The sequence below is a fragment of the Balaenoptera physalus genome (assembly GCF_965194825.1).
Source record: "Balaenoptera physalus genome assembly, chromosome: 16".
NCBI lineage: Eukaryota > Metazoa > Chordata > Mammalia > Artiodactyla > Balaenopteridae > Balaenoptera > Balaenoptera physalus.
In genome coordinates this window covers 83,476,600-83,498,588 of record NC_138898.1, presented here as the reverse complement: position 1 = coordinate 83,498,588, position 21,989 = coordinate 83,476,600, and the positions used below count along the sequence as shown (strand labels likewise).

General features: G+C 45.6%; 1 protein-coding gene and 1 pseudogene across 2 annotated transcripts; one reads left to right on the top strand and one right to left on the bottom strand.

Annotated features, from left to right (window-relative positions):
* Positions 1–1,793: 1,793 nt before the first annotated feature.
* BCL7B (BAF chromatin remodeling complex subunit BCL7B) lies at positions 1,794–20,558 on the bottom strand. The gene is made up of 6 exons (XM_082432397.1): positions 20,320–20,558; positions 17,180–17,255; positions 6,175–6,271; positions 3,811–3,981; positions 3,138–3,217; positions 1,794–2,882 (listed from the first exon to the last, which is right to left on the bottom strand). Exons 1-6 carry the CDS (start codon positions 20,409–20,411, stop codon positions 2,790–2,792), a joined length of 609 nt encoding a protein of 202 aa, XP_082288523.1. The 5' UTR covers positions 20,412–20,558; the 3' UTR covers positions 1,794–2,789.
* Positions 6,280–12,380, top strand: LOC309646266 (glycine cleavage system H protein, mitochondrial pseudogene; annotated as a pseudogene). The gene has a single exon. The product of its transcript is annotated as a glycine cleavage system H protein, mitochondrial pseudogene (transcript).
* Positions 20,559–21,989: the final 1,431 nt, after the last annotated feature.

The window sequence follows — 21,989 nt, the reverse complement described above, 5'->3', positions numbered from 1 at the left end:
TGCAGTGCTCTCCCCCATCCACTTCCTGCTTCCCTTCCCCCAGGCATCCATTTTCAATACGTTAAGCTGTTTCCTCTGGTATTTACCTCCCTATTTCTAAATAACATATATATTGCTGTTGTTTTTAGTTTTCCAGTTTTAATATTAGCTGTTGACTTTCGTCAGTGGAAGATGAGAACTTAGCCCTCTTATATCCCCCAGAAACACCATACACGTATACAAGCATATATAATTATGTTGCAATAGTTCAAATCAATAGTCAGTGTATAACTTATGATTATGAATTATTCACAAATGAGCCACATGGTGAACTGATTGCATTTCCTTTCTTCTTTTGTTTCCCCTGGTTTGCCTCGTGTAATTTTACTGTTTTCCATGTACCTATCACTGTTCTATCCTCAAACTCACAGAACTCTAAGTCTCCTCTTGATAAGTGCAAATATATCTGGATAAGGTTGGCAGGGTCCTTCCAACTTGTCCCCCTGCCTCCCTCTCTTTCCTCTCCATGGCATCTTGCTATGTCACTCCCCTGTTCTTGGCTTCTAATGGTTGGCTCCCTAAAGCCAACAGAGTAAAACCAAACTCTGACGTGACCTTCAAGGCCCTCCACAATCTGTCCTGTGTTTCTATTTCTTCCCTCAGACTCCTTCCTCTTTAGCAAAACTAGGTTTATCTAGGTTTCTAAATACTATTCCCCACTAAAAGGATCCTCTATTTGATTCTTTTCCAAAATCTGCCTGGTCATTTTTTTTGGTCTCTTGGTCATTATACTTTCAATAGCTTCCTTTGTTTAAACAAATTAAGACATACTTCATGTACCACATATGATTCTAGTATCTGTGACATTAAACAGTTTTTTAGTACCTGTTAAATTTTTAAGAAAAAACCAACTAAAGATGATGAAAAAACCAACTAGAGATGACAAAAAAAAGGCAACAGAATTAACTAGGATTCTAGTTTCATCCATGACACCTGGAGCCCCTAAGAGAAATGAGAGGAATCGCTTTAGGGAATATGGAAATGAAATTTTTTTTTTAATATTTATTTGGTTGCGCCAGCTCCCTAAGTTGCGGCATGTGGGCTCTTTAGTTGTGGCATGTGAACTCTTAGCTGCGGTATGTGGGATCTAGTTCCCTGACCAGGGACCGAACCCGGGCCCCCTGCATTGGGAGCGTGGCGTCCTAACCACTGTGTCACCAGGGAAGTCCAGAATATGAAATTCTTGGAGATATAGAATGTAGAATTCTTTTCCACCATGACTCTACTGTTTTCCTTTGGAATCGGGAGCAAAAAGGAACCCATGGACAAAAAGCAGATTTATGATAGCCAGGGCCTTTGGGGGAGGGGCAAATGGGGAGTGAGGGCTTAAAGGGTATGGGTTTCTGTTTGAGGTGATGAAAATGTTTGGAGCTAGACAGAGGTGATGACTGCACAATGCTGTGAATGTACTTAGTGCCACTGAACTGTGCACTTTAAAATGGTTAAAATGGTACGTTTTATGGTTGTGTATTTTACCATAATAAAAAAAAAGTTAAAGAACAAAAGTCAGCCTCCTAAGGACCTGGAGCTGTACTGTGTACACAGGTTTTCATTTGGTGTAGGCAGGGACAGAAGTAGAATTCCAAGTACGTGACAACTTCAAATGGAGTCTCCAAATCATCTTCATCGGAAAGTCACTCTGTGGGAGTGAAGACAACTGGCAGGGCCCAGCCCACAGTAGCACTCAGCCACCACGCCCCCCAGCCCCTGCCCTCCACAACCTGCAAGAATGAAGCACTCAGCTACCAACAAGACATATTTCAAATAGTTTAATTTTAAAAATATTCTATTCGGTGCTAAAATATGTCTTCACTCACTGTTGCCCATTTCCATTTTCTTAAACTTTTTTGAAACAAAAAATAAAATCACGAGGTTCAATTAAACATGCAGATTTCAAAGAAAAGGGAACTTTCTAGACAGTCTGAGCTGAAGGAGTACTGTGGGAATGGGTGCTGTTGTCAGAACCTCAAATTCTCGCTGGGGCAGAGTTTGCGGCAGGAGTGCTGGGGACCGTGGCGGGAGGCAGGGGATGCTGGAATGAAATGTCCAGGTGGAAACAGCAAAAGCTGCACGTGCGTGTGTGTATGTGCATGTGTGCACGCGCGCGCGTGTGTTGGGGGAAGGGGATGGTTACAGTGGGGGACAAAGGACTGTCAGCAGCCAGAGAGCCCATGAGAGGCAGGATAACCTCAGGAATGGGCAGAAGTGCCAGGACAGCAAGAAATCTATATGGACTTCTCCGCCCTCTCATGGAGCGAAGCCCTTCCCTTGCCTCCGGAGTCTACTCAGGCATTCTCCAACAGCAGCCTGCAGGGCCCCTAGCCCTATGGGAAAGTCCACGAATCTACAGTCTCCATTCAATTCAAGTAAGCCCTAGGCACTCTCTTCTCTAGAGGATGCCTTCCACATCTCTTTCCTCTTGTCGAAGCACCAGCGGCTCAGTCCAGAGGTTCCGGAGCAGAGACTGCTGCCTGGAGGTGACAGATGAACCCTGGAGTGGCCGATGCTCCAGCCTACTTGGGGTGCAAAAAGGACAGGAGTGCTCCTCTTCTCAGGATCAAGCAGACACAGGTGCCAGGGACGGAAGATGACGTTACAACCCCCAGTCCTATGTCAGCCTTCCAGCCCAGAAGGCTCCTATGTGCAGGCTCTGGAGCCCAGTGCTTGCCCTTAGCCCAGCAGCACAGCACAGCCAGAACCAGAATGCAAGAGAGGCCTGGGGCCAGGAGGCGAAGGGTGCCAGGGTGGTGCTAGCTTTCCGACGCTGTCTGCGGCACTGCGGGTTGGTCCACACAGAAGCGTTTCAGGGGAGGCGCACCTGAGTCTTCCTCTTCCTCAGCAATCTAGAAGCAGCCAGAGCATGGAATCATAGGGCCATCCCTCTGAACCAGACCTCCCCTTCCGCCCTAATTACAACCCAGAAGTCCACCCCCCACTGTCTCACAGATGACCAAACCTCTTCCCCTACCTTATAACCTGGAGCCCAGCGTCCGTGCTGCCTTCCCAACTACAGCACGTCCCATGCTATAGAGCCAGTGCACATTAACAGAGCCCTTACTTTTTTCTTAGAAACTGGGAAACCCAAAGCACCTCCTTACCTGTGTCTCTAATGGAACCGGTTCTTCCTTCGTGAGGGTGGGAGGTTCATCAGCAACTTCTGAGGCAGGCAGGGAGGGCTCTGAAAAAGCAAGGTCAGCGTAACTGCAGGGCCTCCTGAGGCGGGAGACTCCTGTGGAATCTCTGCCCCAAGCTGGGGGAGTGTTCCTGGGAGCTATGTGGAGACGCCTTGGTGAAGAGGCAACACAGGCCGCAGAATCAATATACATTATAGGAAGAAATTCGCAGGATCTAGTGCAAAGAGCACGAGCTCTGAGCTTAGAAGGAATGAAATGAGACACACAGTTCCACAAGTTACGAGCTGTGTGATCATGGCCAAGCAATTGAACTTTTCTAAGACTACTTCCTCATCTGTAAAATGGAGATAACAGCTGCCATTTCATGGGGTTTTTGAGAGAATCATACCAGGCATCAAATATGAAAAGTGCCTTCCTTACAGAGAGCCTGGCGCTCAGTTGTGTTGCTGTTTTCTTTCTTCATTCTGTGAAAGGGGAAAATACAACCATTCCCCAAAATAGCCTCCAACAGTTGACAAACGGCCTGAAGCTGCCAGCTCTGGGGCAGCTTCTCTAACCTGTGACTCTGAAGAAGAGAAACATCGAGAGCAAGAGCAAGGCCCTCCAAGACGCGCATCGTGGGCCAGCAGAGACTCACCCTCCAGGATCTCCTGGCCCAGGGTGGGGGGCTGGGAGTCATCTGTGCGGAAGTCGGACGTGTGCGCTGGGCTCAGGGACTCGCTCTGCTGGGGGCTGGGGCTCGAGTTGGTGCTGCTGTCCACCTTGAGCTGATAGACATCAGACACGGAACTCTGGTTGCTGTTTTCATCTGAAAACCAAACATGACAAAGGCAACAGCTGAGGCTGGTCACTTTTGAGAGTAACTCAGTACAGAGCCAAGGGCCTGGTGTCTCTGCAGACAGCGTGGACACAGCCGGGCACACAATGATCACGGCTGTAAACAGCCCCTGAACCAAAGGCAGACACTCTGGGGGCTTCTGTGCACTGCAAATTACCAACAAGAGTCTAAATTGATTAATTTAAGCATGTTCTATTTTATGACACATGTTCTAAGCACCACAAGATACAGCCAGAATCTTTAAGTTTATGCAACATTTATATTTCAGGAAGGTCAAGATATGCTTATTAACCCCTTCTTTATTATCCACCAGGTATATAGCTGGGACCTGGTATTTTCCCACTGTCCAGTGAAGGGAGGAACACAGCTGTGCCTCTCAACCTTTCTCACGATACAAGAGGTGTAGAAAATGACAGTCTGTCTGCCATTCTCGGCTGTCTGAAGGAGGGTGATAGTGTCTGGAGGTGGTCAGCTCAGGCCCTTGCACCTGCCTAGGCTCCATCTCACCGCCTCGCCTCAAGGACCGTGGGATCCCACCTGGGAAGCGCTGTCTGAAGGCTTAAAGTCACCACCTAAGTTAAAAACACAGAGTCTGCAAGGCCTTCCTCTCCCTGACCTCCAGCAGCCAGTCACCAAATCTGCCCCACCCACTGCTCTGACTCGGCCCGTGCCCATTCCTTCCTCTCCCGTGGCCTCAGCTCAGCCCTCATGATCTCTCGCCTGGCCTCCAGCCACAACTACCTAACTGCCCTTCCCGCAGTCTCAGGCACCCCCACTGGACCTCATACCACTGCCAGAGTGATCTTGCTAAACCCCTGTGGGTTCCCCACTGCCCACGAGAGGGCCCTATCGCAACCTACAAACTCCCTTCTGAGCTCCAGGCTCACCGCCTGCTGCTCTTCCCCACGCAGCCCGGCTCCTGCCTAACTGGACTCGAGCCTAAGAGCAGCTTCAAGTACCAGCGTCTGCTACGACACGCTCCTTCCGGTCTTCCTGCAAAGCCCCTGCACGTGCCCACGTTCAGCTCAGGCATCACCTCCTCCACAGAGCCTCGTGCCCCAGGCTCCCTTGGGTGGAAATGACCACCCTCTCTTTTATGCTCCTGCTGTTTCCCGTGCACACCCGCACTTACTATATTACACACCAGTCTCCCTCCATTACACTCTGCGCAGGCAGGCTCTGTGGCTTACTGGTCCTTGAATCTCCAGTGCAGCACATAGTACCTGGCACATAGTCGGAGTTCATTAAATGTTCAATGAACGAAAAGGATGAGATAGTGCCCAGACTGAGGAAATGGAGCCTCCCATGTCTCCCAGAGCTTTATGATGGAACATCTCACACAGCTAGAGAACATTTCCCTTGTATTCTCTTCCTGTACCACACTGACCTTGCAGGGGTTGGGGAAGAAGTGAGGAGGGGATACCTGGGCGCTCCCAGTCTAGTTCCGAAGAGAAAACTGTGAGCCCTTTCTAGTCTTTATCCTACAATGACCACCACCTTCTATACTAAGATGGAAGTAGCATTTTATCACAAAAAAGAATAAAGCTCTGTCGCTCTTCTGCTTAGGCAAATACTTTTCTTCTCCAAGCATCAGTTTTCTGAAATAGGGATGACGATAACTGCCCGGTTTATATCACAGGCTAATGTAAAGATACAAATAAGAAACTGAAGTGAAAGTGCTTCATAAACAGTAGCTGCCACACAGGTATAAAAGGTAATGTTAGGAGTGTAGTGCTGACTCAGGCCGGACGTCTACCGAAGACTGGTTTAGGAGGCAGAGCTTGGGCTAAGGGTGGATGGGCAGATGCCCCGGCATGGGGGGTCTCCTCTGAGGCACTCTCATCAAATACACAGTCTAAAGAAAAGAACTTCTGATCCAGAAAACCGGGACCCACCATGGGGTCTGCCACCTACAAGTGATGTGACTTTAGATGTGTAACCTCACCTCTCTGAGCCTCAGTTTCCGTAACTGGTAAGTGAGGAGACTGTGGTCTCTCTTGCAGGGTTATTGTGAGGTTTAAATGAAAAGCCTTCCATAAAGTGCCCAGGAAGATACCAGCAAAACAGTAGGCACTGAAATGACACACAGACTATTCTTCTGATTATTAACGGGTCATCTAAATTTTCATTTTCCTGCAAGGAAGACATATGGATGCAACTCACCCTGGAATTCAAGAAGGAGAGAGGAATTGGCTGAGGCATCAGAGGGAAAGCCATTAGGTTCCCGGGCTGCTGAACTGTTCGATTTTGACTTTTCTTTCTAGAAAAGGAAAAAAAGAGGAATATGACAGAGCCAAGCAGAAGACTCACAGAGAGAGAGAAGGTGCTGAGACACCAGAGAGGTCTGGATTAGGAACAGGAGGAACAACAGCGGTTTCAGAATCCAGGACCCGAGGAATAACAGGATCCTGGACAAGGTGTCCCCAGGCCTCAGTGTCTCTGTCAGTAAAAATGGACCCTTCCAGTGCTAATATCATGAATCGCAAGTGAGAGGCAGATACATATCTTCCACCAGAGCCCCCTGTAGGACTCTTCTGCTTTCTGCCCGGATAAGAATGCTCTATCCAGTCCTTCCCTACATGCATGGGTGAGAAACACAAAATACTCATTTGAGAAAGATCCCTGTTTTAGTAGCGCAGCAGGGAAGAAAAAAAAAAAGTGAAAGAAGAAAGAACCTCTGACTGGACAAAGGAAGGAGTCACTTTATATGTAATGCAAGCAGTGACAGGACAAGGGGCCCCTGCTAGCTCTGTTCCTCACCAATCCACCCCATCCACTCAAAATGATCTCCCGTGTCCACCTTTGCCTTCAAGCAGGATGCAGGTTACACATGTGGGGGAACCACAGTGGGAAGGTAAGCACTAGCTTGCAACAAACAAGGAAATAATCCACAGGACAGGAAATCATCAATCCAAGCATTTGCAAATGAGAGCATCCCAACGGCCAAAAGTTCAAATCTGAATAATCTCGAATTTACCAATTCATACGTTTTATACTTGCCTATTTATTGTACGTGCATTGTACTAGTAATACAACTTAGTGTTTCTTAATACTCTCAGTACTAGCTCGGCAATAAATCAACTGTACACATATATGCAGTCCTTCCCTTCATTTTTTCATATACAGACATAATTTTAATGTAATTACACTTTACCATGTTACTGCAGAGGCTACATAAACATGATTTTTACTAGCTGCACAATATTCCAGATATCATAATCACTTAATCACTACTCAACTAGTGGACATTTAGCTTTACCTTATTTAGGATTGTTTTTGTTTATTGCTAGTAGGAATAAACCCACAATGCTCAACTTTCACTTTTTCCTGGATTATGTGACTAAATTCACAAAAAAAATTCCTTCTAGATCAAAAAGTATAAACTAAACATATTTTTCTTAAAATACACTGTGGCTCACTCACCACTCTCTACAAGGAGGTTGGCAATATGTTTGGAGTACGAGCATCATGGCACCCATGCCAACATTTGGCTTTATCATTATTTTTTTCTGATCTCTCATTTATCTTTATTTTAATGATTCTGTGCTCACATAAAGTATGCATTCACTATAAGAAATTCTGAAAATACAGAAAAAGAAATGAAAATCACCTGTACAACCAGAGACAACCTATACATGTATCTGTATGAAAATGGCTCATGAGTCAGCATTATAACTTGCTCCCCCTCCCCCATTCACCATATTAAAAACATTTTTCTCTGCAAACATGGTGCTGCGAGTGGCGCGGAGCGTGCGGGCTGCGGTCTGCAGCCTGCGCGCCACCTCTGCGCCCCACATGCCCTGCCCGCTGCGGCCCTGGGGACTGCGGGTGGGCGCCGTCCGGGCGCTGAGCACCAGACCCGCTCTGCTGTCAGGTCGTAAATTCAGACAAACATGAATGGGTAACAACAGAAAACGGTGTTGGAACAGTGGGAATCAGCAATTTTGCACAGGAAGCTTTGGGAGATGTTGTTTACTGTAGTCTGCCTGAAGTTGGGACAAAACTGAACAAACAAGAGGAATCTGGTGCTTTGCAAAGTGTGAAAGCTGCGAGTGAACTCCATTCTTCTCTATCAGGAGATGTAACAAATGAATGAAGCTCTAGCAGAAAATCCAGGACTTGTCAACAAATCTTGTTATGAAGATGGTTAGCTGATCAAGATGACACTCAGTAACCCTTCAGAACTAGATGAACTAATGAGTGAAGAAGCGTATGAGAAATACATAAAATCTATTGAGTGAAAATGGAACCCCTAAATAAACTAGTTTGAAACAACTTAATCTAGCATAGTTGTCTTAAATTAGTGGTGGACAGATTTTTAAAAAGCAACTTTTAGCAAAAGAAACGACTTTCAACAATGTTGCCTGAAGAAAATACCCCTTAACTTCCTCATGATTTCAGATAAACACTCTGCATCTTTTTCACAACACCCTATGATTTGTAGGCTAGTCTCCAGTTATAATATTCAGAATTCCTGAAATTATCTGTGGTAAAACTAGTTATAAAAATTATGTAATTCAAGAATAACATTGTTATCTTAACCTTATATAATACTGTAACTTGCTTACAGCCATCCCCGGATTTAGGTCAAAAGACTCAGTGGGGCTCCCCCTGTGGCACAGTGGTTAAAAATCCGCCTGCCAATGCACGGGATACGGGTTCAAGCCCTGGTCCAGGAAGATCCCACATGCCGCAGAGCAACAAAGCCCTTGTGCTGCAACTATTGAGCCTGCGCTCTAGAGCTCGTGCTCTGCAACAAGAGAAGCCACTGCAATGAAAAGCCTGCACACCGCAACTAAGAGTAGCCCCCGCTCGCCACAACTAGAAAAAGCCCACGTGCAGCAACGAAGACCCAACGCAGCCAAAAATAAATAAATGTATTAAAAAATAAATAAATAAATAAAAGGCAATGTTGCCGTTTAAAAAAAAAAAGACTCAATGAACTTGCCACTGGAAATAAATGGCAGTGGAGAAAAGTTTGTTAGTTGCATAGTGTCCAATTAAGAACATTACTATCTTAATTTTGCAATATACTGTGTTTGCTTGTGCTATTTTTATACAGTGAAGCAACAGCCTTGCAGGAAAATAAGAAACAGTTTAATAATAAAATATGTAACTTCCTAAAAAAAAAAAAAATTTTCTATGCCATTGAATAATCTTCTATACCATCTTTTATAATGGTTACAAAGCTTTATAATATACAGGTGCACAATAACTATGAATTCTCTACAATAAGATCTTCATTTTGCTTGCAATTTTTAAATACCACAAACAATAATATTGTGATGCTCAACACTATAGATGTACCTTGTACACATCATGATTATGTCCTGAGGATAAATTTCTAGAGATAAAACTTCTAGATCAAAGGCATAAATATTCTGAAAGCTTTTTCCCCCTCAGCTTTACTGAGGTGTAATTGACAAATAAAATTGTAAGATATTTAAAGCGTACCCTGGGTTAATTTGATATACGTACACACTGTGAAAGGATTCCCACCATCTGGTTAATTAAGCTTTTAAGTATACATATATGATCAACTTCACCTGTAGAAAGTTTCTCCCAATTTACTCTCCCATCAGCAGTGCCCCACTCCCTTATGTCCTTCACATTTTTTTCTTTACCAATTTGGTCATTTTCTACTTTTCCTAACCTAACTGGTCTATGCTAGTACCTTAGAAGATGGCACACTATCATGGACCACTGGAAGGTAGATAAACCGATGGACCTCAGGGCCCAGCTCAGAAACCAACACAAACACTGTGAGAAGCCCTTCGGAGAGACAAAAGGAGCTGAGTCCTGGGCAGGAGAACTTGAAATAGGAAAGGGCCAGGGTCTTATATGTGAGAAATGGGGAGGGGGTCGCTGGCAGTGTCCTTCCCCCACATGTACACACTACCCAAGAGATCTAGCGGCCTGACCTTTGGCCCTTATGGGTATTGGCATCACCAGAGCCAGGGTTAGATGAAAAACAAAGGGTGACTCCAGAGCCCCCCCGTAACTTTCACCCACCAGCTCCTTTGGCTGGACAAGGATGGCTGCTCCCAGATAAAGGCAGCACGTGGAAGACTGGTACTAGGGAGTTCCCTGGGAGGCAGGGGAAGATGAGAGAGGGGAAAAGGGAAAGGCTGAACCCTGAGGCTAATCCCATCCCCTAAATCCATTTAGAGGAGGGAACACAAAGCCTCGGTTACACATTTCTAACCAATGCAGCTCAGAGTCAAAAGGAATAAAAGATGAGTGCACAGAAAAAACTAACCAGACACTGGAGGAAAACAAGCACCATGAAAGACAATAAACAGAACAAGCTATACCAGAAGAAGCAGACTAGTGGGACAGAAGAATTGAAATAAAACATAGCAAGTCTCCTCAGAAAGATAAGGATGACACTGGAAAGTTGTTTTGAACAACCAACAACAAAGGAAATTTGGTATGAATAATAAACTCGTTCAAAATAAAAATTAAGTGAATGAGGGAATTCCCTGGCAATCCAGTGGTTAGGACTAAACGCTTCCACTGCCTGGGGCCCAGGTTTGCTCCCTGTGAAGGGAATTAAGATCCCACAAGCCAGCTGCGCAGCGTGGAAAAAAAGAAAAAACAATTAAGTGAACGAGTTTATTAGCAGAAATAGAGCTGAAGAAAAGATTAATGAGCAAAAACTGGGTTGAGAAGTCAGAATATATGAGGACAAAATAAAGAGATGAAACAAACTAAAAGTTAAGAAATGAAGCTAGATGTCCACATTACAGGATATTCTTACAGAAGTTCCAGGTCAAACAGAAGAAATTCTAAAAGCTTCCAGGAATATAAAAGAATCACCTACAAAGAAATCAAGAATTAGACTGACATCAGATTTTTCAACAGAAAACTAGAAGCACAGCAACTGAGTAATAGTTTCAAAATGTTGAAAGAAAATAATTTTTAACCTAGAATTTCATATACAGGTAAAATTATCAATTAAACATGAAAGTAAAACAAAGATATTTTCATAAAGTTTTCTCCACACAAGCCCTCTTTGGCAAAACTCTTGAAGGGTGTATTCCAGCAAGAAAAGAAATGAATCTAAGAGAAAGCAATAATAAATAGGTACAAAGGGTTAGTAAATAACTAGTAATGTTTACTTTGTCTAATTAAGCAATGACTAAAGCAAGAAATGTCTGTAAAAACAAAAATATCTGAACAGAATATCTGACCTGAAATTCCATTCAAAACTAAGGAGAGGGCAGGAATGAAAGTGGGGGGCAGAGGTAGAGACCAGGGGTGGTTAAAAATGTGTTCAGGCTCAGAGGGGAAACACAGATTTTGATAAGCTTTATACGCTGATACAGAAAAACAGTAAGTATAAGTCTTATTAGGTTAGAGACAGCCAATAAAAAAATTAAAAATAAAATGTGGAACTTTCAAATCAGAAGAAAATTTGTCTAGTCATCATGAGGTGAAGAGAAAAAAGAAAGTGTATCACGGCAGAAATCCTTGTCCATATAAGTAGAACGTTTAGATGGTGACATTTTCACGGCCCTTCCGGCCCCTAAATGTGCCACAGCTATTATGAACACACATAGTTAGTATACATGTCCAGAGGAGACTTCTAGGAAACTCCTTAAATTCATGAAAATACCATTTGCCCATCCTTCCACTCTCTTGCTGCCTTGAACTTGAATGTGTTGAATGATGGCTGGAGCTCAAACTTGGATACGAGGTCAAACATGAAGCAGAGGAAAATGGGCAATTGTTTAATGTGTATAGAGTTTACCTCTGCAAGATGAAGAGTTCTGGAGATGGATTACACAACAAAGTGAATGTCTTCAACACTACTGAACTGTACACTTAAAAAATGGTTAAGATGCTAAATTTTATGATATGTGTATTTTACCACAATAAAGTAAAATGAATAGAACCATTACTCTCTTAAAAATAAATTATTAAAAAAAAAAAAAAAAAAAAAAAGGTGGGACTTCCCTGGTGACACAGTGGTTAAGAATCTACCTGCCAATGCAGGAGACACAGGTTAGAGCCCTGGTCCAGGAGATCCGACACGCTGCGAAGCAACTAAGCCCACACGCCGCAACTACTGAAGCCCGTGGGCCTAGAGCCCATGCTCTGCAACAAGAGAAGCCACCGCAATGAGAAGCCCGCGCACTGCAACGAAGAGTAGCCCCCCGCTCGCCACAACTAGAGAAAGCCCACGCACAGCAATGAAGACCCAACGCAGCCAAAAATAAATAAATAAATTTATTTTAAAAAAAAGGAACAGAAAGGTTGCAAGAAACCTGGGTCCCTGGGGACTCTTAGAGCAGAAGTGCCACACCAGTCCTAGACTGCATATTTCTGTTTCTCTAAGAATAAAATAAAACTTTTTTAAACCATTACTACTTTGAGTTTTCTGTCACCCACAGCTAAACCTATTCCCAATATGCCCAATAAGCAGAAAAATGTAAAACGGGGAAAAACAGAATTACAAGACATACCAGGGAAATACAAATCAAAAGAAGACACGGTATCTTCTAGAATATCTAGAATATCAATCAAAGAAGCCATGCAAATCAGAAAAGTAAAGAGGAAACCCAATACAAGAAATCAGAGGGGAATTTCCTGGCAGTCCAGTGGTTAGGACTCTGTGCTTTCACTGCCGAGGGTCTGGGTTAAATCCCTGGTTGGGGAACTAAGATCCCGCAAGCCTCAGGGCAAAAAAAAAGAAATCAGAAAAGAGGAAATCTAAATGAATAAAAAGGATATCTGAAAAGATAAAATTGTCAACCTCCCTAGTGTTCAGAGAAATGCAAAATAAACAAAGAGATACCACTTTACGTCTATCAGACTGGCAGGATTTAGGAATTAGGAGTTAGATAATATCAGATGTTGCTGAAGATGTGGGAAACAGGAGCCCTGCGGCACAACTGGGGAAGTGTACTAACTATCCAGGTGCAGCTATTCAGGAGAGACCTGACAGCCAGCATGTAGTAAAAACAATCACGTACGTACAGCCAGTAACAGAGCAATCTCACTCCTGGGCATCTAATCCAGAGAAAACCTCCCACAAGTCCTCAAGGACAATGGTTTAAGGGATGTCCACCGGAGTCATCTGTGCTACCAAAAAAAACCGGAGGCAACACACACAAACAGACCCATATTCGGACACTTGGAATATGACAAAGTTGGTTCTACAGAGCAGAAGGAAAAGAGTCTTTTCAATTGGTGGGACAAATGCATACCCACATGGAAAAAAAATGAAATTGGGCCCCTACTTCAAAATACACGAAAATCAACTCCAGGTGTGTTATAAATGGGAACAGAATAACAAGCTTGTAGAAGATTATATGGAAAAATATCTTTGTGACCTCAAAGAAGGAACAGATTTAAGGCATTTAAAAGCATTAATTATAAAGTAAAAGATTATTTTGTCTACATTAAAATTAAAAATTTCTGTTACTCTGGACTTCCCTGGTGGCACAGTGGTTAAGAATCCGCCTGCCAATGCAGGGAGCACAGGTTCGATCCCTGGTCCAGGCAGATCCCACATGCGGCGGAGCAACTAAGCCCATGCACCACAACTACTGGGCCTGCACTCTAGAGCCCGCGAGCCACAAATACTGAGCCCGCACGCGCCAAAACTACTTAAGCCCGTGTGCCCTAGAGCCCACGCTCTGCAACAAGGGAAGCCACAACAAGGAGAAGCCCGCGCACCACAGCAAAGAGTAGCTCCTGCTCACAGCAATGAAGGCCCAATGCAGCCAAAAATAAAATTAAAAAAACAAAAACAAAATACTTCTGTTACTCAAGCCTGCATAAACAGAGTGTAAAGACAAGCCATGGAATGGAAAAAGGTACAGATAGTATTTAATCAATAAAGAGTATGTGTCTACAACACAGAGAATCCCTACAAGTCCTAAGAAAGAGACCACAGCCAAACAGACTTAAATAGGAACTTCTTAAAAGAAGAAATCCAAAAGGATGCTGAAAATGTTCTCCATCTCATTAGTAATTACATCATTAATCACCGAATTAAAACCACAATGAGATATTTTTTTTTTATTATTAATTAATTAATTTATTTTTTGGCTGTGTTGGGTCTTCGTTTCTGTGCGAGGGTTTTCTCTAGTTGTGGCGCGCGGGGGCCACTCTTCATCACGATGCGCAGGCTTCTCACTGTCGCGGTCTCTCTTGTTGCGGAGCACAAGCTCCAGACACGCAGGCTCAGTAGTTGTGGCTCACGGGCCTAGCTGCTCCGTGGCATGTGGGATCTTCCCGGACCAGGGCTCGAGCCCGTGTCCCCTGCATTGGCAGGCAGATTCTCAACCACTGCGCCACCAGGGAAGCCCAACAATGAGTTATCTTAATACATTAAGTCTAACTATACCAACTGTTGATGAGGATTTGGAGCAGTGAGAACTCATATTGCTGTTAAGAATATATACTGGTATAGGGCTTCCCTGGTGGCACAGTGGTTGAGAATCTGCCTACCAATGCAGGGGACACGGGTTCGAGCCCTGGTCTGGGAGGATCCCACATGCTGCAGAGCAACTAGGCCCGTGAGCCACAACTACTGAGCCTGCGCGTCTGGAGCCTGTGCTCCGCAACCAGAGAGGCCCGCGCACCGCGATGAACAGTGGCCCCCGCTTGCCACAACTAGAGAAAGCCCTCGCACAGAAACGAAGACCCAACATAGCCAAAAATAAATAAATAAATAAATAAAATAAAAATAAGGTACTGCTTACTTTAAAAAAAAAAAAGAATATATACTGCTACAATCACTTTGGAAACTAGTTTGGTATTCGCTAGTGTAGGTCAAAATACACATATCCTAAGACTTAGCTATTCTACTCGTAGGAATATATCCTAGGAAAACCCATGCACGTGTTGACCCATATACTGAATAAGAATGTCACAGGAACATTGTTCCTATTATCCCAAACGGGGAACAACCCAAATATTCATCTACAGGAGAATCAGAAAGATAAATTATGGTGCAGTCCTACAATAAAACTCCATACAGGGACTTCCCTCGTGGTCCAGTGGTAAAGAATCCGCCTTACATAGGGCTTCCCTGGTGGCACAGTGGTTAAGAATCCACCTGCCAATGCAGGGGACAAGGGTTCGAGTCCTGGTCTGGGAAGATCCCACATGCCGTGGAGCAACTAAGCCCGTGCACCACAACTACTGAGCCTGCGCTCTAGAGCTCGCAAGCCACAACTACTGAAGCCCGCACGCCTAGAGCCCGTGCTCCGCAACAAGAGAAGCCACCACAATGGGAAGCCCGCACACCACAACGAAGAGTAGCCCCCACTCTCCGCAACTAGAGAGAGTCCACACAGCAACAAAGACCCAACGCAGCCAAAAATAAATAAATAAAATAAATAAATCTATAAAAAAAAAAAAAGAATCCGCCTTACAATGCAGGGGACCTGGGTTCGATCCCTAGTCAGGGAACTAAGATCCCACATACCACGGGGCAACTAAGCCTGCATGCCACAACTACTGAGCTCACGCGCCTCAACTAGAGCACATGCACCACAACAAGAGAAGAGAAAACCCATGGGCCACAACTAGAGAGAAGCCCACACGCTGCAACGAAAGGTCCTGCATGCCTCAACGAACATCCCGCATGCCGCAACTAAGACCCGATGCAGCCAAAAATAAAAATTAAATTAAATTAAAAAACAAAAACAAAAAAACCTCCATACAGCAATGAAAAGGAACAAACAGCTCCAAATACAACATGGATGATTTTACAAACACTAGGCAAAAAAAGCAAGACATACAAAAACAGATACTTCATGATGCTGTTTATATAAAGTAAAAAATGTTTACAAATGACTAAAGAAGTGGTCGTAAAAGCAAAAGTAGGAGAGTGATCTCCTCTAGAGGGGAGGGAGGGGGACGCTGGGAAGAGTTACAGAGCCTTCTGGGGGAGCTGGCAATGTCTATTTTTTGACCTAGGTGGTTTTTACAAGGGTATTAGCTTTATATTTTTTCACTATATACTACATTATGTTCTAGATACTTTTCTGTACGTGTTTTATATTTCAGATCTTTTCAAAACAATCAGGAAAAAAAGAGCTGGAGAAATCTGGCTGTTTATCACTCAGAGAATGTATAGATAAATGTGGTCACTGCACATAAGAGAATACAATGCAAGAGTAATGATAATAATTTTATTTACAATTACAGAAACATGCAGAGTTCTCAAAAACAAAAAGAGAATAGAGGTTTATAGCACAATGCTATATATAGATGCAAAATTTTTAGAAATACAAATATTAAACAACGCTATGTATTTTTCAAGAATATACAGGTGTCCAGAACTTCCCTGGTGGTGCAGTGGTTAAGAATACACCTGCCAATGCAGGGGACACGGGTTCCATCCCTGGTGTGGGAAGATCCCACATGCCGCAGAGCAACTGGGCCCGTGTGCTACTGGGCCTGCGCTCTGGAGCCCGCAAGCCACGGCTGCTGAACCCGTGCACCAAAGCTACTGAAGCCCGCTCACCCTAGAGCCCGCACGCGGCAACTACTGAAGCCCGCGCACCTAGAGCCCATGCTCTGCAACAGGAGAAGCCACCGCAGTGAGAAGCCCGCGCACCGCAACAAAGAGTAGCCCCCGCTCGCCACAACTAGAGAAAGCCCGTGTGCAGCAATGAAGACCCAACGCAGGCAAAAATAAAAAAAATAATAATATTCAGGTGTCCAAATAAACCCATGGAAGAGGAATTAGAAAGGCATATATACATATTAAACACATGATGTAATAAACTACAGTGGGCAGCAGGAGTCCACAAACTTTTTCTTACAGGGCCAGATAATAAATATCTTGGGCTTTGCAGGCCATTAGGTGTTATGGCAATTACTCAACCCTGCCATTACAACTCAAAAGCAGCCACAAATAAGGAAACAAACAGGGATAGGTGTGTTCAAATAAAACTATATTGAATCACAGGGAGCAGGCCTGGGCTGTAGTTTGCCAAGCCCTGGAAAAGAGGAATGAGTTAAGGAAAGGGAATCAAGGGGGGTAAATAATAAAATAAGAGGCTTTGCGTGGACCAATGACAGAGGATGCCTTGAAGTATTTTCAACTCAATTCTGGGAAAATACATTCCATTATAATTAAGAGGCAATCAAAGAAAGAAAGAAGACGTTACCTTTTGGTGTTTCGATTTTCTTCCACACTTACCTCCTTGCTGTCTGTCACGGGAACCCACTTAAATATCCTAAGGGACGTGTCACCCACAGTCACCCACTTTTTCTCCCTAAAACAAAGACACTTCTTAGAACTGATAAACAGTAAAATAGATTTTCTGATCATAACTGTGCTTTCCCACTTCTCAGCAGATCATTCCTTCAATCTTAAGTGCTTTCTAAACTTCCTCTCCGTCAAATCATACCTTACCTTTCAGGACAAAATCATCCCTTCCAGAAACACCTTGCTATCAAATGCCTTTGGCTCTGAACCCTCTACTTGCCACCTTTGCTCATGTACAGTGTACCAAAACCTTTTGTTCCTCACAGCCTACAGCAGTATAGAGTATCAGCACATTTTCAAACTCAGGTATCTATCTGGCATAAACTTCTTTATTTCCCCAAAATTAATTCAATTCCACTGATATTTATAAAGCCCTAATATACAAGGCCCTATAGGAGATAAAGGATATATAAGATAGGGTCCCTCTCTTGGGAACTCATGGCAATGAAAAGATAAGTAAAGAAATCACGGTAACACGTGAAGGTGGCAAGGAAGAAGGCTGAAAGAGTAAGACCAGGATATCCCATGGAAGGCAGAACTCCTATGACTCCTGTGGAACTGTGGATTGAAACACGATGCTATTTAAAAATAATCACAGGAGCAGGACAGGATGCTTCCAACTAACAGACCTGAGCCTCACACTGGCTTCTGGAAGAGGTGAAGGCCAAGCCGCCATGGAAAGACTGCTTTAAGGTTTCATTTTACAGAAGAGGTTACTTTTGAGATGAGCCTTAAAAAATGAGTCGCTGTTCTCCCCACCCCGCACATACCTGGGGAGGGAAAGGCAAGTGACATTGTTGAATAAGAGTGTAGATTATGAACGGCCAGAGCTGGGGAGTCTGGAGTATGACTTCTGCAAGTTTCACATCCCAATTTAAGGACAAAGAAGCAAAAAAAGTAACTGCTGTTACTGCTGCTATTGATGATGCTATTCAGCAAATGGTGACATCACAGAAATGTAGAGACTATGATGTAACAGAAAGAAGAATGAACTAAAGACTTAGGAAACTGGAATTAATTCCTGGACAAGCCACTCATTTATTCCTCATTTACTCAACAAATATTTAATATTCAAGACCCTATGCTAAGTCTTGGGCACACAGGGAACAAGATACACAGTCCTGACCCTCACAGACCCGAAATTCCAACTGGAAACAGACATCACACAACTCATCTCACAGTTAGAAACCTAATCACTAGGTTTAACCGTATCAAACTGCCGCTTCTGCTGGTTAAAAAGGCAAATACAGGCGATATCTTATCGTTCGACCTAATACAATTGTGGAAAGTTCTGGTAGGGGACCTGATTTAGACTGGGGATCTTGAAAGGTGTCCTTGAGGAAGCAACTGGAGAGCAGAACTATGAGTTAACTAGGCAAGGGGGAGGAGAGGGTAGAGGAAGGACACCAGCTATTAGAAACAGAAGTGTGGCCCCAACTGAAAGATGGCCAGCATCTTGGGAAAGAGGGCAGTTTGAACCAGTCTGGTGGGGCAAGAAGGATCATCTTTGGTCTTTATCCTAAGAGCAAGAAGAGATCAATGAAGCATTATTTCCTAAGCAGAGGAGTGCTAGAAGATTCACACTTGAGAAAAATACAATGTGATGAATGGACTAGGGAATGAGCCAGTCCTGAAGCAGGCAGATCATAGGGAAGTTGGTACAAGAGTTCTGGGTGAGAGAATATGCTCATCTGCCCTAGGCTGCAGGTGAGGACGGAGATGGCCAGAAGAGAAAGGTATGCCCATTTTTAGGTTTCACAAAAAAACCTAGAAGGAAGGGATTTGGAGGGGAAAAATCATTAATTATTTAACTAGTATTTATGAGTACAACTATATATGAAGCCCTTATTGATAAAGAATTAAGGAACTTGATCTTGTAGAGAAATGGACAAATAAACACGAAATAAAGTCCAAGGTAATGACCCTAAAGGGAGTGGAGGGACTTCCCTGGTGGCGCAGAGGTTAAGAATCAGCCTGCCAATGCAGGGGACGTGGGTTCAAGCCCTGGTGGGGGAAGATCCCACATGCCACGAGCAACTAAGCCCGTGGGCCACAACTACTAAAGCCGGTGCGCCTAAAGCCCCTGCTCCGCAACAAGAGAAGCCACCGCAATGAGAAGCCCACGCACCGCAAGGAAGAGTAGCCCCCGCTCGCTGCAACTAGAGAAAAGCCGCCGCGTAGCAACGAAGACCCAACACAGCCAAAAATAAATAAACAAAATTAATTAATTAAAAAATAATAATAAAGGGAGTGGAGGGTGAAGGACAGGATAACTTGGAGAAGGCTTCCTGGAGGGAGCTAACACCTACCCGGACTTTAAAATTATTACTAGTAATCAGCTAGAGAAAAGTACTCAAGAAGTTGGCGCAAACCGTTGGCTGTGAAAACTGAAGGTGATAACGCATCACTGTTTCTGGTACAAAATAGGCGGTCCACCGGCGCCTGCAGCGAACGCTATAGGAGCCGTTTTCAAACGAAGGGCAGATCCTGACTCCTCTACTAACAGCTCCCAGGCCACCAAGAGAAAATGCCTACCCAGCTCGCTCGTGTGGGTCCGTATTAGGCGAAACACAGGGCTTTTAATTCCAATAACCACTTGGTCCCGTGGCATGCAGGTTTGCCGAGAAGCTCTCACCTAACTTAGACGACTTAATACGTAGAGCGTTCAGTCTGGCCAACGGGAAACTCTCAGAGATTGTTAGCTCTTACGTGGGACAGTTCAGAACGCAAAAGCCTCCCGAGGCAGGCGGGCGCGGGGACGAGGCCCGCGCGAGGACCGGCGCGCGAAACAGACCCCATGGACCGAGCGCCGCGAAAAGCCGGCAGCTCCTCCGGGCGCCGCGCTGCCCTAGGGCAGGTGGGCGGACCCGCGGGCCGGGCGACCCGCTGATTGGTTGCGGCTGGCGCGCCCTCTGACCTCACGCCGACGCGAGCGGCACCCTCCTCCCGCCTTCCCCGCCCCCCCTCCCCCCAAGAGCCCGCCGGTCAGCTCCCACCCCACCCGCCAGTTCACCGCCGCTCTGGGCCTGGGCCGGCGTCCCCCTCCAGCACCCTCGGCCCTGGCCCCTCACCATTTCCGCACTTTCTCGATGGCCGCCATCACCTTCTTGATGTCATCCTTGGCCCGGCTGCGGGTCTCGGCCCGCACAGACCTGCCCGACATGGCGGCGGCGGGAGCGGCGGGGGCCGGGGCACTGCTCCCAAGGCACCGGGAATCGCGCGCCTCACGCGCCGCCGCCCGCCCGGCGCAAACAGCGTCACCGCGGCCGTCGCCCCCTCCGTGCGCGCGTGCGTGAGGAAGCGCGCGCACCCGCCCTCCCCTTGGGGCTCGAGGCATCAGCGCGCCTGCGCGCCCAGTCTCAGGTGCCCCACCCCGGGCGTCCCACCCAGCGCGCCCCGCCCTGGTCGTCCCACCCTGGGCGTCCCGGCCTGGGTGTCCCTGAGTACAGTGAGCTCCCAAGCAGGCCTGGGTAAGCGGGCGAGCTGGTGGCACGTGCTGTGTGTAGGGTGTGGTGGGAGGCTGTTTCCCAGGGGAGCATCTTAATCCTCTGGACAGGGCTGCCACCATAACCTATATTTTATGGGCTTGACCCTAACGTTACTGAGGGTCTGCACCATCCTGTCCTGCTGCCGCTCCTGTGTGGGGCCCTAGCTCCCCAGATAACACCATTGTGCTCCAACTACAGAGAATTTCACACCTTTAGTATGCCTTCCAACGTTTGCACACATCTGTTCCCCGCCTGGAATTCTGTCTCTTCACCTGATGACCACTTACTCTTCCAACATCCAGTTCGAACTACGACAAGTCTTCCCCTGATATCCTGGGGTGCCACTTAGTGCATCCTTGACACTCTACATCAGCAGTCCCCAACCTTTTTGGCACCAGGGACTGGTTTCATAGAAGACAGTATTTCCGGGGCGGGGGCGGGGGTGGGGGTTGATGGTTCAGGCGGTAATGCGAGCGATGGGGAGCAGCAGATGAAGCTTCACCCGCTCGCCCGCTCTGCTCACCTCCTGCTGTGCAGCACAGTTCCTAACAGGCAGAGAGCCGGTACTGGTCCACGGCCCGGTGGTGGGGGACCCTTGCTCTACACCACTGTCTCATTTAATTCAGCAGTTGTTGATTAAATGATGCCTGCGTTGTGCAAGACTCCATGCTCAGTGCTAAGGACAAAATCTAGGGTTTTGCTTTCAAAGAGCTTCCAGTTTAGTAGAACATGCAGACCAGAAAACAGGCATTTAAAATGTCATTTTAGGGGACTTCCCTGGTGGCGCAGTGGTTAAGAATCCGCCTGCCAATGGAGAGGACACGGGTTCCAGCCCTGATCCGGGAAGATCCCACATGCCCTGGAGCAACTAAGCCCGTGCGCCACAACTACTGAGCCCACGTGCCACAACTCCTGAAGCCCGTGCGCCTAGAGCCCGTGCTCTGCAACAAGAGAAGCTACTGCAATGAGAAGCCCATGCATCCCAACGAAGAGTAGCCCCTGCTCGCCGCAACTAGAGAAAGCCCACGCTCAGCAACGAAGACCCAACGCAGCCAAAAATAAATAAAAATAAATTTTTTAAATAATAAAAATAAAAAATAAAATGCCATTTTATAAACGCTAGGCTAAGAGAAGTATTGTACAAGGTGCTATGACAACCCTAATCTAGATGAGGGGTGTCTAGAGGCATCTGGGGAAAAATGACCTTGAAGTTGAACTTTGAGAATACAGTAGGTGCAATTGCTCTAAGTCCT